The sequence below is a fragment of the Phyllostomus hastatus genome, unplaced genomic scaffold, assembly GCF_019186645.2.
Source record: "Phyllostomus hastatus isolate PE091 unplaced genomic scaffold, TTU_PhHast_1.1 phas_contig_948, whole genome shotgun sequence".
Lineage (NCBI taxonomy): Eukaryota > Metazoa > Chordata > Mammalia > Chiroptera > Phyllostomidae > Phyllostomus > Phyllostomus hastatus.
In genome coordinates, this window is record NW_025333993.1 from 7,223,841 (window position 1) to 7,240,117 (window position 16,277).

Genomic DNA, 16,277 nt, shown 5'->3' on the forward strand with positions numbered 1-16,277 from the left:
CAGGGCACTTCCCCCCACATTTTATACCGCTCAGTACTCTTTAGAACCAAGTCACTGTGCATATTTTATCATCAAGGTGGGGTGGGTGGGGCAGAAATTGAGCTCCATCTCGCAGGGAGGAGTATTTACTTAAAAACTAGGGAATTCTCTTGCAAGGTTGATCGTCGGACTACTAGGCCATTGAGGCGGGGCTGGCCAACCAAAGGGGCGGAGCTGGGCCGTCGGGGAAGTAGGGGCGGGCAGAGTCTGTGGCTGCCAGGGCTTTTTGGTTCCGGGGCGAGGTGAAGGTCAGCGGACCAAAGGGTGGGTGCCTGTTCTGAGGGTCTGGCCTGAGGTGCGCGCCTAGGAGGTTCCTCCCCTTTAGCAGGCAAAAGGTGACTCCGCAGGTCGGCTCATGAGAGTGCAGGTTCCCCTCAACTGGGGTCCGGGGACCTAGATCATGGCGGGTCTGGGCGTCCTCGGCGCATCCGAAATACACTGCGCATGCGCCCGGCAGTAGCCAGCTGGGGAGACGGGGGCTCCTCCTGGCAAGCGAGGACTTGGTTTCGGCTGGTGAAGACTCCATGCAGTCCTGACGGCGCCCAGCCCCTCCCTCTGCCGCCGCGGCCCGTTTCTTTAATTCGCGATCATTTGGGTGCTGTTCCCGGTGTCCACGCGCCTTGGGCCCACTTGCCCCGCCGCCATGTTGAAGCCGGCGCCCTTCTCCAAGGTGAGCCGGAAGCACTTCTGGGTCCGGGCATCCCGTTGTCCGGGTAACGGGAGCATCCTCGTGCTGGAGCGTTCTTGTATTTTAATTTTGGGGTGTAAGGAGGAGAACTGAGTTCGTGTCGCATACCTCCGCCAGGCCCGGCATTAGTACTTTTGGCGAATGTTGGTCCAGGAAGCCTCTGTAGAGGCGCTGGTGAGGGGCGGGGGGCGGGATGCGAAGGAGCCTCAGGACGGGGGTTTGTAACCAGCCGGGTCTGGGTCTCGCCCGGCCTGTTGCGGCGGCGCAGGGAGGGCGGCGTGTGGGACCTGCAGACCGCTCGCGTGCTGGTCGGACTGGGAGGAAGGACGGTGGCGTTAACCGGGCTGTCATCGTGGCTCCACAGGTAGAGCTCGCTTGCCGGACCCGCGGTCCTGCGCGCAGCGAGCCGGGACTCAGTCTGCGAGCAGGGCGCTGCGCACCAGAGCCGACGACAGGGGCCCCCAGCCTGGTTGACCTGGGAGCCGACTTGCCAGCTTTTCGTAGATGAAACAGTGACACTTCCAGGGCCGAAGTGGGTTGTTAATAGTGCCTGGAGCTCTTGTCTTGTTACTCATTTCTGCCCGGCCTTAGTAGGAGATTTGAAAAACAGTTGTATAATTGAAGTGCACATATATGAACGCAAGTAGTATTCATGTTACAGAACAGGGCAGGGGGGCGCTGAATGGTATAAAAGACCCCTCCTTTTTCTCCAGGGGTTCCTCCCCACCTACTGGGTTCGTTTTGCCCACAGCCTGAGGAAAGATGTCCTTTTTTAAAAAAGATTTTATTTACTTTATTTTTAGAGAGGGAAAGGAGGGGGAGGGAGGGAGAGAGAGAAACACCAATGTGCGGTTGCTGGGGGCTGTGGCCTGGAACCCAGGCATGTGCCCTGACTGGGAATCGAACCTGCGATGCCTGGTTTGCAGCCCACGCTCAATCCACTGAGCTGCGCCAGCCAGGACAGGAAAGATGTCTCTTAATACCAGAGATCAGTGAGAAGGAAAGGAATTTATTATTTATTTGATATAACACAAACTAAAGTTCCCCACAAATGTACACAGTCTTCCCGGCACCCTCCACCTGGCAAAAGGGAGCACTTCCAAAGCCTGGTGGTCCTGACTCTCACCCAAGCCGCATGGTCCTACATAGACGCGTGGTCCCAAAAAGAGAGACGCCCAATGGCTGCCCAGCCTCCGTTTAAATCCCAGCGCCAGTCTTCCTCTGTTGCCCCATTTCCAGCTCCTCTCACAATTGGTCACGGCTGCCCGAATTCTGGGCAGGTGTGGCACTGTGGTGTGGAGCCAATGATCTCCAAGCTCTTGTGGACCCTATTACAAACCCCTACTTGGAGCCCCACTCTTGGCTGCACCCTGTTACATTCATACTATGTTAATTATGTACTCAAACATATGTAAAAATCAGAGTAGGAGGATACAAAAGGAATAGTAAAAGCCCCTCCCTCTTGCACATCTTTGAATATCTTTCCTTAAATGCTTTGGTTTTATAAACATCTACAATGTCCTCAAAAGCAAACCTAGAAGGAATCATTGAGTTTGTAAAGTTCTGCAACTTTGTTTTTTTTTTCCACTTAATATATATCTTGGACAGTGTTACTTACCTCTTAGCATATATTTTCTCCCTGTTATTTTCTCCCATATGTTTTCTTGCTGGGTAATACTCCTGCGGTCGTTTTTAATGGATTCTATGCTGATGTTTCTGAGGAAGTAACGTGGAAACTCTAGCAATCATTTTAGATTTTATTATTATGTCTTTGTTTTGTCTGCTTTGTTGGCTCTCATTCTCTCCCTGATCTCTTGCAAACCCCATGTAACTACATTTACTTCAGGGTCGTGTTTTGTTTTTGTTTTTTCTCTCCAAGACTTCCTGGCTGATGGGGGCTTCACGGCTCCCGCTTGTTCACAGGTGTAGTTAGGTCCGTGCTGAGTAAATGTTGATTAGTTTCGAGGTGGGTGAGTCCCCAAAGCACAGGATTATCATCAAATCAGTTGTAAGGGTTTACACGGATTAATCAGCGTTTAGTAGGACCTCAAGATAGAACTGTTAATGGGCATTCCATTCCTGCACAAGGGATCGTGATTTAGCTCTTACTGTAAATGCCCTGTATACAAAAACACTCTAGAGAAACGGTTTACCAGATAAAATATGTTTGTCCGCTTATGTCTTTCTAGGTACAAAGAGCAGTGATTATCACACACTGGGAGAAAAGGCAAAGGAGATGCTTTTTATTTTAGATCGGACACCTAAACAGAAACTGCGATTTCAGTATGAAGAAGGGAAGAGGAAGAACAAGCCGGAGGAGAAGACGAAAACTCCGTAGAAGTTCTGAATCAAGAGGAGGTACAACTTTGATGTTCTTGGTGCCAGCGACGAAAAAGGAATTTTTTGTTGCTTGGTGTTAACAGGCGCGCGTAGCTATTGTCAGGGGCACGCAGGCAGGGTTCACAGAAAATGTTTCTCAGAGGAAACTCTTTGTGCCCCGGTGTTCTTTTTAACTTGTGGGGGTGTAGATGTATTTATCCTGGCTTCAGCTGCGTCTGCTCTGGGGGTGACTTCCAGGGTTCTCTTTCTAGTCCTAACCTCTCTGCCGACCTCTGATTACCCGCAAAGTGTCAGTGTTTGTGTGTATGTAAAGCCATCATTTTGAGTTCGGCGTAACCCAGTTTGAATGACCCATTGTACAGGAAAGTGCCTGGCTAGCTAGAAGGTACTATCTCACAATGTTAGATTTCACCAGTTGCTTTCCTGCCTCTTTGAGATGGTTTTATAGTTTTTCTTTTTAGTTACATTGTACATTTAAAAATGTATTCCCTTTTATGATAACTCTGAGGCCGTTCATCAGAGATTTTCTTTTTGGCGGTGATCTGATTGTACAGGGATTTAATTACCGTTGTTTCTCTCCGTGACCAGTGAATGAGAGCTGCAGGCCTGAGTTTATAGAGCTTAAGAAGTGGCTGAAGGATAGGAAGTTCGAAGGTGCAAACTTGGTGCCTGCCCGCTTCCCAGGTAAGTCCGGCCTTCGGTCCCCGTGCCCTTGGTCACGTGGGCACAGGTGACGGGACGGCGCGGGCCGGCCTTGCCGGCAGTGCTGCTCTCTCTGGGAGCAGGTTTTGTACCGGGTGTCGGGCCTCCTTGCTGAGTCGTGTTTCCTCCTGGTCGAGGCATAAAAGGTCGAGAGCTGCGAACTTGAAGAGATGAGTACTGTAGACCCACAGAGTAATCACGGGCCATGTCGGACGAGTGCCCGCCAGAGAAGCGGCCCTCTGAGTGTTGCAGGGGGGCTGCGGGCACGCAGGGGCAGCCTTCCGGATGGCGGCGGCGGTGGTGGTGGGGACCCTGTGGCTGTGCGTGCCCTGGCCAAGGCCTTGGCTCCCAGGGGGCTGCTGGCGCTGGGCCCACCCCACGCAGCTCGCCCAGGTAAGGAAAGCACCCAGTCTAATGGGTTGCCTGGGCAAGGAGGGGAGGGTGCAGTCCACAGGCTTTGTGGGACCCTACTGGGCGTTACTGGTCGGTCGGTCAGTCAGAGAGGCCTCAAGTCGTTACGGGGAAAGCTGGATCTGGTAAAAGGGGCCCGAGGCCTCTGAGGTCGGGTGGGTAGTGGGAGGAGCGCCCTGCCCCCACCCAGGCTGGTAAGGCCCCTGGGGAGAGAGGCCCACCTAGAGGTCCCGCACCAGCAGAGGACCTGCGGAAGTCCGTGGTCTTTGGGCCCTGACTCTGAAGCCCATGGTGTCCGCCAGGGTCGCATACCCAGAGGGAGGCCAGGACGTTTCCCGGAAGAGCTTCTGGGTCCTCGGGGGTCAGAGGACACGAGACCCCGGCTTTAGCTCTGTGGGATTCTGAAGTTCGTTCGCGTCCCTTATGCAGGAGGGTGTCCCTGAGCCCCGGGGGCAGAAAGGATTTAAACCCTTTCTCCGTCTCGGTGTTCCTAGGTACGGGCAGAGGGCTGATGAGCACCACACCCCTGCAGGTGAGAGTTCTCTCTTATCCCCGAAGCCCAGTGTCGGTTGTGCTGGGTTGTTTATCCCCGAAGCCCAGTGTCGGTTGTGCTGGGTTGTTTATCCCCGAAGCCCAGTGTCGGTTGTGCTGGGTTGTTACTGTGCTTTAAACCAAGTGGGTTAAAAATATTTCAGACATCCATACAGACATTTTTTTACTTGGTAGACACTTTTTGATACAATTCTGTCAGCAGAATGTAGTTCGCGGCATACGAGAGACAAACCCCAAGTAGCAGTGGGTAAACAGGAGACGTTCTGTTGCCCTCGTGCGAACGAGCCTGGGTAGGCCGCCTGGCCGGTGCGGTGGTCCGTGGCCATCCGTGGCCATCCATGGCCCAGGCTCTGCGCAGCTCTCTGCCTGCGTCCTTAGATGGGGCTGACACCCTTGGGTCCTTTGTGGGGTGCCTGGAGCTGGACCAGCAGGACCGAGCAGGGGTGAGGAAGGGTAGACTTCCTCCCGCCAAGGACGCTCCAGCCTCACCTCGTCTGCCCGCCCAGGGGCGCAGCCCGCCGGCAGTGAGGGGGGCGGAGGCTTGGTGGCTCGGTGGCTCAGTGGCGGTGGCAGCCGGCGGTTTCTGCCATGGCACACGTTATATCAGTCAGATCGGATTTTCAGAGTTCGGAGAGGGAGCTGCTCTCACCGGAGAGACCGGGCCCAGCGGAGGGGGCAGAAGGAGCGAGCAGGGCGGGGGGCCCTAGAGCCTGGCCCCAGATGGCCCCCAGCTGGCTCCTCACCCCCAGGTGTCTGCCGGGTGACACGGGGCCCAGGGTCGTTGTCCTTCCCATCGTACCTCTGTGCGGCCACACGGCCATGCCCTAATGTGTTTGCGGGTTTTTTTAGTGTAAAATAGTTTACCTTTTATTTGTATTTTTTTTAGAAACCTAGTTCCTTTTTTTAAATAAGATTTATTTATTTATTTTTAGAGAGGGAAGGGAGGGGGAGAGAGAGAGAAAGAAACATCAATGTGCGGTTGCTGGAGGCCGTGGCCTGCAACCCAGGCATGTGCCCTGACCGGGAATCAAGCCGGTGACCCTTTGGTTGGCAGGCTGGCGCTCAATCCACTGAGCCACACCAGCCAGGACAAAATGCACAGATTTGAAGTATCCAGTTTGATGAGTTTTGAGGATGAAGATATTTACCCAAGATACAGCACGTTTTATCAAGTGGTTCTCTACAAATCAGAAAGCCATGGCTGTCGGGGCAGGAAGGGGCAGTAGCCATCACCCAGCTTGCTCTGGACTCACAGACGTGGAGCCCAGACAGCGTGTGGCTGAAACCTTGACCTTGGCGCCCGTTACGGCGAAAGCAGGGTCTTCCACCTGGCTTCTTAGTGCTGCGCTCCTGCCGTCAGCACCGGGCGGGCATCTAAGTTTTCCTTCCTGGGTTTCTGTCCCAGGGGGAGGACCTGGAAAACTGTCCCTTTGCGGTGGCAGAACGAGGCCCTGCCCTCAGCTGGGGCACCGGCTGTGCCAGGCGGAGGCTGCGGCCTGGCCCAGACACTGCAGACGCAGGGGCCTGGGGTGGGGGCTCGGGGGCTTCTGTCTGCCTCCCGAAGGCAGCACGATTTCTGGGCCTGAGGCGGCGAAGGGGCAGTTTGGTTCGCGTTGTCCGAGTGTTCCCGCTTCCCTTTCTGGTGAGAGGCTCACTGGGGTGGGTGCCAGTCCCGTCACGGACCTTTCATTCCCATGGGGTCACAGGGCCTGCGTGGGAGCAGCCTCGCCTCCGCCTGCCGACTGGGGCCCTGGGGTGGTCTGAGGTCGGGTTTCCCGGGCTCGGGGAGAGGATGGCAGGAAGGGGACCCGATGAGATGCGTGCCCACGGCCGTTCCCGGAGCCCGGGTGTGCTAAACTTGGCTTCCTCTCTTGGAAAGGAGGGACAGGTGATTCTGTCGTTGCCCGAGAGCTGCCTGCTCACCACGGACACCGTGATCAGGAGCTACCTGGGGGCGTACGTCGCTAAGTAAGTGACCGCACATGTGCTCGTCTGGCGCCCCCGCTTCCCCTTCCACGCCTGTGTCGTGGGTGGACCTGTCGCCTGAGCCAGAGTTCAGAGGACCGGCCCCTCTGCAGAGCTGGCCCCTGCGGCGATGCGGAAGCTCTGTCCTAGCTCACTGTAAACTGCGTGGCAGAGGTTTCAGCAGGCTGCCTGGGAGGAGGCTCGCATCCTGGCCTGTCGCAGAGAGTGAAGATTAAATGGGTCGTAGGGGGACACCACGGCCCAGGGCCTTGACTCTGTTCTCTGTCATAGTGGAGCTTGACGAATACTGATTACTCTCTTGCTTTTACCCTTATGGTATTTGCTTGAATTTTCTTTCAACTCTGAAGGGCTGTGGACATCCTGAAAGAGGTAGTTCTCTTTAGGCTCACAGGGAGTAGGCCAGCGCTGCAGTGGAGAACTCTTCCTGTCACATGCTGCAGTGGGCCTTTGTTCGGGGACCGTCCGAGGACAGAGCGTGGGACAGCCTCCGCAGAAGGGCTTCCTACATCCTGAGGGCTGCGAGATCGTGTTGTCTTTTAACCCAGGCGGGGTTCGGGGTGCGCCCCGCCCCCGGCCCCACCTCGCCTTGCAGGAGGCCTGGCGCCTCTGTACTGGCCTGAGTAGAGGCCAGGGCGCCCTCAGTGGCGTCAGTGTTTTCTGTGTCGTCCTGAAGTTCTGAGTGGGCCGTATGGTAACGTAGGGATCTGGGCTTGGAAAGATCAGTGTGAACTTGCTAAATACATCCTTGCAGCCTGAGATCTTCTTGGGCACAGGCGAGAACACCGCAGGGTATGATTTGTGGTAGAGATGGTGAGTTAGGGTTAGAATTGAAATGGCCACGTGTACCCAGTGGATGGGCGGGTCTAGATTCTTTCCATCAGCCCCTCCACGTCCACCACGTTTTATAGCAGCACCCCAGTGGCACAGGTGACTCCCACCAAAGGCTTTAAAAGCAGAGAGCCAGGCTGGAAGCAAGGAGGTGTTTTGCAGAAAGGAATCCCTTGCAGACAGAGCCGGGACTCAGGTTGGTGAGATTGTCCTCGTGTCAATGGATGGACATGAGGGACAATCAGGGACTTGGTCAGGGACTTGGGTCGGCGCTCTGCAGAGGCGGAGCCTGGAGAAGGAAGACCCGCCCGCCGGCCCACCCGCCTGCGCCTGAAGGGGGCCCAGCCCCGCCGGGAGCCTAGCAGACCACCAGGAGGTCCGTAACTTCCGGTGAAGGTAACTCCGTCACTCTGGCTTTCGGTTTTGAAAGGTGGCAGCCTCCTCCGTCCCCTCTGGTGGCCCTGTGTGCCTTCCTGATCGCAGAGAAGCACGCCGGGAACCGGTCCCCCTGGAAGCCCTACCTGGAGGTGCTGCCGGAGGCCTACTCCTGCCCCGTTTGTTTGGAGCCGGAGGTGGTGGAGCTGCTCCCAGGACCTCTGAAGGCGCAGGCCCGGGAGCAGAGAGCCCGCGTGCAGGAGCTGTTCACGGCCTCCAGGGCCTTCTTCTCTTCCCTGCAGCCTCTGTTCTCCGAGGCTGTGGAGAGCGTCTTCAGCTACGGCGCCTTCCTGTGGGCCTGGGGCACCGTCAACACCAGAGCCGTGTACCTGGCGCGTGGGCGGAGGCCGTGCTTCTCCGCGGAGCCAGACACCTGCGTGCTGGCCCCCTACCTGGACCTGCTGAATCACAGCCCCGCCGTCCAGGTGAGACTTGACGGGGGCACGCACGTCCGGTGTCCACGGGAAGGCCTCTGACGTGTAGAACCCGTGACCCGGAACGTGAGCGGAGCCACGGGGAAGGGTGCAGCTGGCTTCAGGTGGCCCTGCCTGCCGGCTCTCCGTGCTGCCGTCTCTCCTCCCGGCCCCGAGTTCCCTCCTGGCGCCCTCCTCCTCCTCCTCTGCCCGCTTCCCCTGCTCCCCAGGCCGGCGGAGCCCGGGGCTGTACCCGCCCTCCCCCACCTGGGGTGCGCAGTCCCCCTTCCTTCCTCCCTCGGAGACCTCGGTCTGGCCTGCTCACCGGTCCCGTTCCCTCCCACCCTGGTGTCGCCGTCGCATTCATCTGTGCTGTGCTCACGGGTCAGCGTGGGCATCTGGCCCCGTGGGCTCCGCCGTCGTAGAGGACGGCGCTGGGCCTTGCTCCTCTGTGCACCCTCAGGGCCCACGCAGGGCCTGCCGCGCTGCAGGCGTTCCGTCAGCCTTCGCTGACCGGGGAGCCGGTGTGCGGAGAAGCCGTCTGGGAATTCTGAAAGCACCCCCCTGTGGAGAGTTGCAGCCTCCTGTCCCCCAGGCCCGCCCCGGGCACAGGAGGGGCTTCCTCCTGTGGGCCTGGGGGGCGGAGGCCGACTGTGGGGGTGCGGCGTCTGTGTGTAGGCACCCCTGTGCCCACCCAAGGTGCCCACGGAGGCACCCTGGGTGGAACCTGTGCTCATCCGTCCCCTTCATGCCCCGCACCACCCTGAGAAGTCTGTGACACCCTGTTAGCCCACCCTCGCCTTACTGCGATCTGCTGCTAAGTAAGGAGGCTCAGTGCCTGTACCCCCTCCTCATTGTGGGGGCAGCTAGGTCGTCTTGTTCTTTTCCTCCATACCTGTCTACTCACAAAATGGTCACCAAATCCCGGTGACAGTATCAGCCAGTAACACCATGCTCAAAGGCTGCGAATTGTAGGGCCCGAAATCCTCTGGGCCTCTCGGGGCCCCGGAGGCCTGGCCGGGAGCCCTCTGCTCTCCCCAGGTGGTCCCCGAGCTGGCGGGGCAGGCTCCCCCTGGCTGATCGTGCCGGCAGCCAGACGAGCTGCCCCCACTGGGCCCTCAACCTGCCAGGCCTCACCCCCGCACCAGCCTTGAAGTCCCTCAAACAGGCAAATCGTGTCCTTCCACTGAACCCCCGGAACCAGTGACGTGTCACTGTGGAGCCTGCCTCCCGTGGCTCCCGCTGGTGACGCTGCCCCCAGGAGCAGCCCTGTGGGGCCTGCCCGGCCCTTCCCCGCCCGGCCGTCCACGAGCCGAGGTCCGTTGTCAGGGGTCCCGAGTTCACCCATCCCCGGACCCCGAGGGACTCCTTCCCCCGGGGGGTGAGTGGGGATGGGCACTGTTCGCACTGTGGGTCAGGTCCGTGGCCAGTGTGGAAGGGGCACCTGGCTTAAGTCAGTGCAGTGACCTAGTCTTTCTGCTGTTGTGTCTTGCTTTAAAAATGCTTCACCCGGAGTTTCCCTTGCAGGTGAGCGCAGCATTTAACGAGGAGACGCGCTGTTACGAGATTCGGACGGGCTCGCGCTGGAGGCCGCGCGAGGAGGTGCTCATCTGCTACGGCCCCCACGACAACCAGCGGCTGCTCCTGGAGTACGGCTTCGTGCCCCCCCGCAACCCCCACGCCTGCGTGCACGTCGCCCAAGGTCGGGGCGCTCGCGTCGCTAGGGTGGTAGACCTTTCTGCCCTATCTGGGGACGAGGTTAAGTTTTAACAAAAAGGGCAAACCTTGAAGAGCCTGTCGTTTACCCTCTCCTAGGCAGCAGCCTGGCTCTTCCTGACCGTGTAGTTGCGATAATAGAGTGAGGGCAGCAAAGTTTGATGAATACTGACGATAAGAAGAGCCGGGAAGAGTTGTATCGCGTCAGGGCGGGCAGTAGAGGGGAAGAAAAGGAAACGAGTGAGGAAGTAAATGTGTTAACAGAAGGAAAGGAAAGGAAATTTTTGTACTGAGACATTTCACTGTCATTAGAGGTACAATAGGGTTAGAAAGCAACAAATAATAGGTGTTAAACACCTATTGTATGTAAAGCACTGCGTTAATCACAGAGATAAATATATTACATAATCTTTGTTTTGGGGTTTAGTGCCACAATGAAATAATGATTTTTTTCCCTTTTATTGGTGCCCTGACCAGGGATCGAACCCACGACCTTGGTGTATTGGGTCGATGCTGTAGCCAACTGAGCTATCCAGCCAGGGCTGAAGTACTGATTTTATTTATGTTCTTTTGTGACCTGTTAACTAGCCATCATCATTGGTATGGCTATTTTTTAAAAATTAAAACAAAATTTTATTTACCAAATTTTTTTTTGAGAGACAGAGAAACATTGACTTGTTGTTCCACTTATTTACGCATTCTTTGGTTGCTTCTTGTATGTCCCCTGACCGGGGATTGAACCTGTAACCTTGGTGGATCAGGACTCTGCTCTAACCAACTGAGCCGCCTGGCCAGGGCATGGTGTGGCTGTCTTTTAAGGTAGTAACTTAGGTATTAGATTTATGCTGTGAAAATCCTGAATACGGCGTGAAAGACAGTATGTAGAAGAAGATGGAGTTCCCCTTCTCCCGAAGTGGCAGAGCACAGTGTCTCAGGCCTCGAAGGAATGGCCAGACTTACCAGGTGTATGATTTGGGGTAGTTTTAGTGTGAGTTCTAGCGGGAAGAGGAACTCGGTCGAGGCCCCAGGGCCCCATGCTGCAGGCGGAGTGGTGATGCCGTGTGCGGAAATGCACTGGGGGAGCAGGGCCGGGGCCTCGCGGGCGTCTCGGGAGCCTGGCCCGGAGGCAGCCTCCCAGGGTCCGAGTGGGTGTGTGGGACACCGACGGCCGTGAAGTGCCGACTTGGGGACGTTTACGTGCTAGCTGTCCTGACATGTAAAAAGCAAAAACAAATATTAAAAGACAATTTAAAAATAGGAAAGTTCCTCATGACCCTTTTAACCCGAAGTAGCTTTGTTAATTTTTGCACATTCACTGTCAGTTGCTTACCGCGGTCACGGGCACCCGGCCGCTGTGAGCGCCGGCTTCAGGGGTCAGCGTGGTGGGCGTCTGCTCGCCCCCGGGCGGAGCCTGCGCTTGCGGCGGCGGTGTGCTCCCCGCGGTCCTGCCGGGCCCCACGGCCTGCCTCTGGGGGCCGCGTGCCTCGTGGGAGCGCGAGCTGACGTGGCGGCTTGTTTGGTCCTCCACCTTGGAGTTCCTGTGGCTTCGCTGGGGCTGGTGGCGGCCTCACTGAGTTGGACTCGGGTAGATTTTTTTTTTTTTTTGGTGTGAATTAGGTAAAACTGTTTGCATGTTATGTTTTGATTGCCAGTGGGAGGGAAAGTGAGCCGAGAAGGAAAGGCTTATATTTTTGTCTGAAGTACACCCTAAATCTGCCTGATTTTTTTGTGTAGATGTGCTGGTTCAGTATCTCCCAGCAGCAGATAAACAGACGGGCAGGAAGATCTCCATTTTAAAGGACCACGGCTTCACGGAGTAAGTGTTCCCCCCTGTGAGAATCGCTCCGTCAGGGGGTCTGACGGCCGAGCTGGGGTCAGGGTCTCCGCGGGGACGAGCCGCCCTCGGCCCTCGCGCGTGGGCAGGCGGGTGTTGGTCGAGCGTGCGCCGTGTGCGGTGACTTGTGCTCGTCCCGGCGGGGCTCCCAGCCTGGGGGCGGCGGGGGGGTTGGGCCCCCAGGGCCGTCCGGACTCTTGCCATTCACCTCGCTGCGACCTGTGGCGCTGGCCCTGCTGCGGGGACCCCTCATCCAAGGTCAGCCGCGTACCCAAGTGAACCAACCGGCAAGCAGCCCTTTACGTCTGTTTTTCACACGAGAACTTTCTGTCGCTCGGGCTTCGTCACTAAGTATTTGCAGACTCGTTTTTCTCTCTCGCCTTCGTGACCTAGTGCTCGGCGGCCGCGTTAGAGAAACCGTTTGCTCTTTAGCCATGTGCCATGTGCCACGAGGTGCTGAAGTGACGGACTTGTCCCTGTTTTTCTACTCTAGAAATTTGACGTTCGGATGGGACGGACCGTCCTGGAGGTTACTCACAGCCCTCAAGCTGTTGTGTCTGCAGGCTGAAGAATTGTGAGTTCACGTGTGAGGGTCACGGGCTGTGGCCGCCACCTGGAATGCCACTGCGTGTGTGGGGCTGTGCCTTCCCTGTCACTCGCCCGTGGGTGGGGGTGCCACTTCCCAGTCTTCACCGTTTCTGGAACTCTGGGGTTGGCACCCCAGTCGGAGTGCAGGGTCCGGAGAACGGCTTAGTCCCCGCTCAGGTGCCCCCCCGCTGACCGGCACTCCTCGTCCAGGGCGGACCGTCAGGAGCGCGGGCGCCGTGCTGTCCGCGGCGCAGTCTGGGTCTCTGGGTCCTCCCCGGAGCCAGCGGAGCTCCTGGCCCCTGGCTGCCCCCGGGCAGACCCCGACCCTGGGCCCAGGAGAGGCCCGGACGCTTTCACGGGGGCAGGGAGGGTAGTGCCCCGCCGCGCCCCCCCTGGCATAGACACGCATCCTGCATCCTGGTCGGGCTGCTGGTCCTCCCCCTAGCGCGGCGCTCCCTCATCTGTGTGCGGCCCTGGCCAGAGCTCCCTCAGCCCAGGGCTGTCGGGCAGCTGGGGAGCAGCTCGCTGTGTGGCAGAAGCTCAGGGGGGACCGCGGGCAGGGGGACTTCCTGGAGAGGGCGGGGTGTCCCTGAGCTGCTGTGGGGAGGGTGGGCGAGATAGTGCGGGCCTGTGGGCAGGGGCGCCCACCCCAGGCTGCCTCCCGTGCTGCGCCGTGGCTCCCTTTTCTTCTGTAGGGGCTTGGGGGGAACAGTCCCTCCCTGGTCTGCGCCCCTGGAGACGGTCGCGTGCGTGGTCAGCAGACACTGCTGGGCCTGCAGGGCCCCCTCCCTGTCCTTCACCAGACCCTTGGGCGCGCTGGCCGGCGGCAAAAGGGCAGCCTCTCCTGGCTGCGTCTTCCCTCCCTCCTCCTCCTCCTCCTCCTCCACCTCCTTCTTCACCTCTGTTTCCTGGCCCCTCCCCTGACTTTCCTGTGTGTCCACGTCATCCTTAACACCTCGGGGAAGGGGCCTCGGGGAAGGGGCCTTGGGGAAGGGGGTGAGTCCTGCCCAGGCAAGCCGGCCTCCACTTCGCACCACGCACCACGGCGGGTGTTTTCAGGGCCACGCCTTGGCCGCTGTCCCCCCTCAGCCTGGCGCCACCCCCCCGCCCCGCCCCGTGGGGCTGTGGCAGGGGAAGCGCCTCCTCCTTGGGGTCCCGCCTGATGCCCGTTGGCAGGCGCCCTTTCTGCCCGCGTCGGCGCGTCACCGGGGGAGAGCCTGCCGCTGTCCCCACTCGCGTCTCTCTGTGCCTGACGTGGGCACAGCGGGGCTTTCTCTGCTGGTGGCTGCGCAGATTGAGTTAAATAGTGGTTTCGTGCAAACCACTGCGCCTGGCACGTGGTCTCCTGCCTTCCTTTCCTGGGAAGTCTGTACCCCTGAAGTTTCAGCCGTTGTCCCTGAAGCTGAAGGCGTCTGAGACCGTCTCCCATGGGGCTGGCTGGCGGCTCTGCGTTTCTAAGCGCCTCTGTCTCCTTCCTTCCACTCGGAGACCGTCGCGGTCCCTTGCCCCCCCTCTGGGCCCCTTCCCCTTGGGGTTCCGCAGCGCGGCCTCTGCTCCGCGCCCTCCTCCCACTCCTCCTTCTCCCGGCGTCTGGAGTCGGCCCTGCCACCTCGGGCTCAGCGTCCTGCTGTGGCTCCCCGGTGCCTGCCCCAAACACCCGCACCCCTGCCCGCCCACTGAGCGCACCTCCCGCCCACGTCCCCAGTGCCGCTGCGGGGTGGCCGGTGTGGGGAGGAGGCGCCCCCGCCAATCCCACCGTCCGTCGCAGAGCTGCTTACTTGTGAAGCCTGTTGCCTTCAGGTGGCCGTCCTTCAGGGGAGACGGCCGCTTAGGGAGAGGGAAGAAGCTGCTTCTCTGCCTCTTGCTGCTTTTGGCTGTGGCCTCGCCCTCCTGTTCTGTCTGCTGGCTGTGCCCGAGCCCGGGGGACGTGACCCGGCTCACCGACACGCCAGACACGGGGCGGCGTGGTAGCGGGAGTGCCGGTCCCCTGGTCCCCTGCTCATCCCCCGTGGCCCCTCTGCCGGCCCTGCTGGGGGCGAGTTCGGTTTGTCATGGAAAATCAGGGCAGGCGCGGGGTGTGGTGCTGAGGTGTCAAAGTCGTCTACTTTATTTTGGTTCTAGTCCACGCTGGAAAAAAGTACTTCTTGGGGAAACAGTTTCCGATACAAACGAAAAGACAAGTCTGGACGTGGCTCAGAAAATATGCCGTCATCTCATCGAGGAGACTGATGCTGTGCTTCAGAAGGTACGTTTCCGTAGCTTTGCACCTTTTCCTTCGAGAAGCGTTCTGACGGAGAAGTTGCTTGTTCGGACTTGCGGGGGGCAGGGGCGAGGTTCCCCAAGGGCGTTGCTTAATGCCTTAGTTCAAGGGGCGTCAGTGGGATCTGCTTCTGAGTGCTGACGTTGGGTCTGAACCTTTTATATTACTATTTTTTTTTCTTGGCAATTTTATTCTTTTAAAAAATATTTATTTATTTAAAAAGATTTTATTTACTTATTTTTTTAGAGAGGGAAGGGAGGGAGAAAGAGAGAGAAACATCAATGTGCGGTTGCTGGGGGCCGTGGCCTGCAACCCAGGCATGTGCCCTGACTGGGAATCGAACCTGCGACACTTTGGTTCGCAGCCCGTGCTCAGTCCACTGAGTTATGCCAGCCAGGGCAAAAAATTTATTTTTAGTGTAGTTTTCCCATGACCATGTACCCCCCTTTACAGCACCCCCCCCGGCCCCCCCCCACCCCCCGCAATCACCACACTGTTGTCTGGGTCCGTGAGCCCCTGAGCCTTTGAATAGGTCAGATCATTGCATGAATCACTGGTAATAGATCTTTTTAAGTCCTGTTTCCTTTTATTTTTACTTAGTAAATGTTACAATTAGCTGAGAAATCGGCTCGTTTGAATGAAAGCGTTACTGGGATTTAAAAAGTGTTAATGAACCTTGAAGACAGCACTGTGCTGAGTGAAGTAAACCCGAGTGCACGGAAGACAGATCCTGTGTGGCTCCCCTCCCGGGAGATGCCGGAGCAGCCAGCGCGCGGGGACGGGCAGCGGAGGGCGGGAGGGCGTGGGGGGTTGGCGTGCGGTGGGGGTTGGGCGCAGAGTTTCCGTGCGGGATGGAGAAGCAGCTCCGGGGATGACTGCATGGCCCCGTGAACACACTGATGCCACTGAACGGCACATTTAAAAGTGCTCGAAGTGGTAAGTTTTGTGTATATTTTACTTTAATAATAAAACATTTAAAAAATCACTTCCAGGTTTCTCATATGAAAGCTAAAGAAACGGCTTTGGTGACCCAGCTCACTCTGGTCGAAACGCTGCGGACGGAGGAGCTCAAGGTTCTCCAGGCGACTGCTGACACCCTCCACTGCCTGCAGGCAGCTTCCGCGTAGCTCCTGGAGCGCCCGCTCGGCTCCCGCGGGGCTGCGGCTCCTCGGTCAGCTTTACTCGGAGGCTTGTGTTTTACAGAATCGGGCGCACTCAGCGTCCGGCTTCTATTAAACATGGACGTGCTCACTCTCCCCGCCCTCTGTTCTCCGTGGGGCTGAGGGGTGGCTGTGCCGGGGCGGCTGGGAGAGGCCCGTGCTGGGGCGGAAGGGGCGCTTGCTCGGGAAGTGAAGGCCTTGCCTCCGTCCTGCGGACGCAGCTCCTCAGTGGGCCCACGTGTCCTCCTCGCGTGGGCGCGTGGGGGTGGGTGTTGCAGGAGCCTTCTGGGGGACACGCTCGGGGTTCCCAGGGGGAGGGCGTTTC

General features: G+C 58.2%; 1 protein-coding gene across 6 annotated transcripts; it reads left to right on the top strand.

Moving 5' to 3' along the window:
• Nucleotides 1-249: 249 nt before the first annotated feature.
• SETD4 (SET domain containing 4) lies at nucleotides 250-16,046 on the top strand. Of its 6 annotated transcripts, XM_045852759.1 has the most exons (12): nucleotides 750-870; nucleotides 1,092-1,259; nucleotides 2,917-3,085; nucleotides 3,656-3,751; nucleotides 4,675-4,712; nucleotides 6,612-6,700; nucleotides 7,977-8,406; nucleotides 9,922-10,096; nucleotides 11,845-11,926; nucleotides 12,438-12,518; nucleotides 14,654-14,777; nucleotides 15,785-16,046. In XM_045852759.1, exons 3-12 carry the CDS (start codon nucleotides 3,013-3,015, stop codon nucleotides 15,917-15,919), a joined length of 1,323 nt encoding a protein of 440 aa, XP_045708715.1. In that variant the 5' UTR covers nucleotides 750-870; nucleotides 1,092-1,259; nucleotides 2,917-3,012; the 3' UTR covers nucleotides 15,920-16,046. The 6 variants fall into 6 exon arrangements, with proteins under 6 accessions (XP_045708714.1, XP_045708717.1, XP_045708715.1 ...); XM_045852758.1 differs by lacking the exons at nucleotides 750-870; nucleotides 1,092-1,259 and adding an exon at nucleotides 250-709; XM_045852761.1 differs by lacking the exons at nucleotides 750-870; nucleotides 1,092-1,259 and adding an exon at nucleotides 281-303.
• Nucleotides 16,047-16,277: the final 231 nt, after the last annotated feature.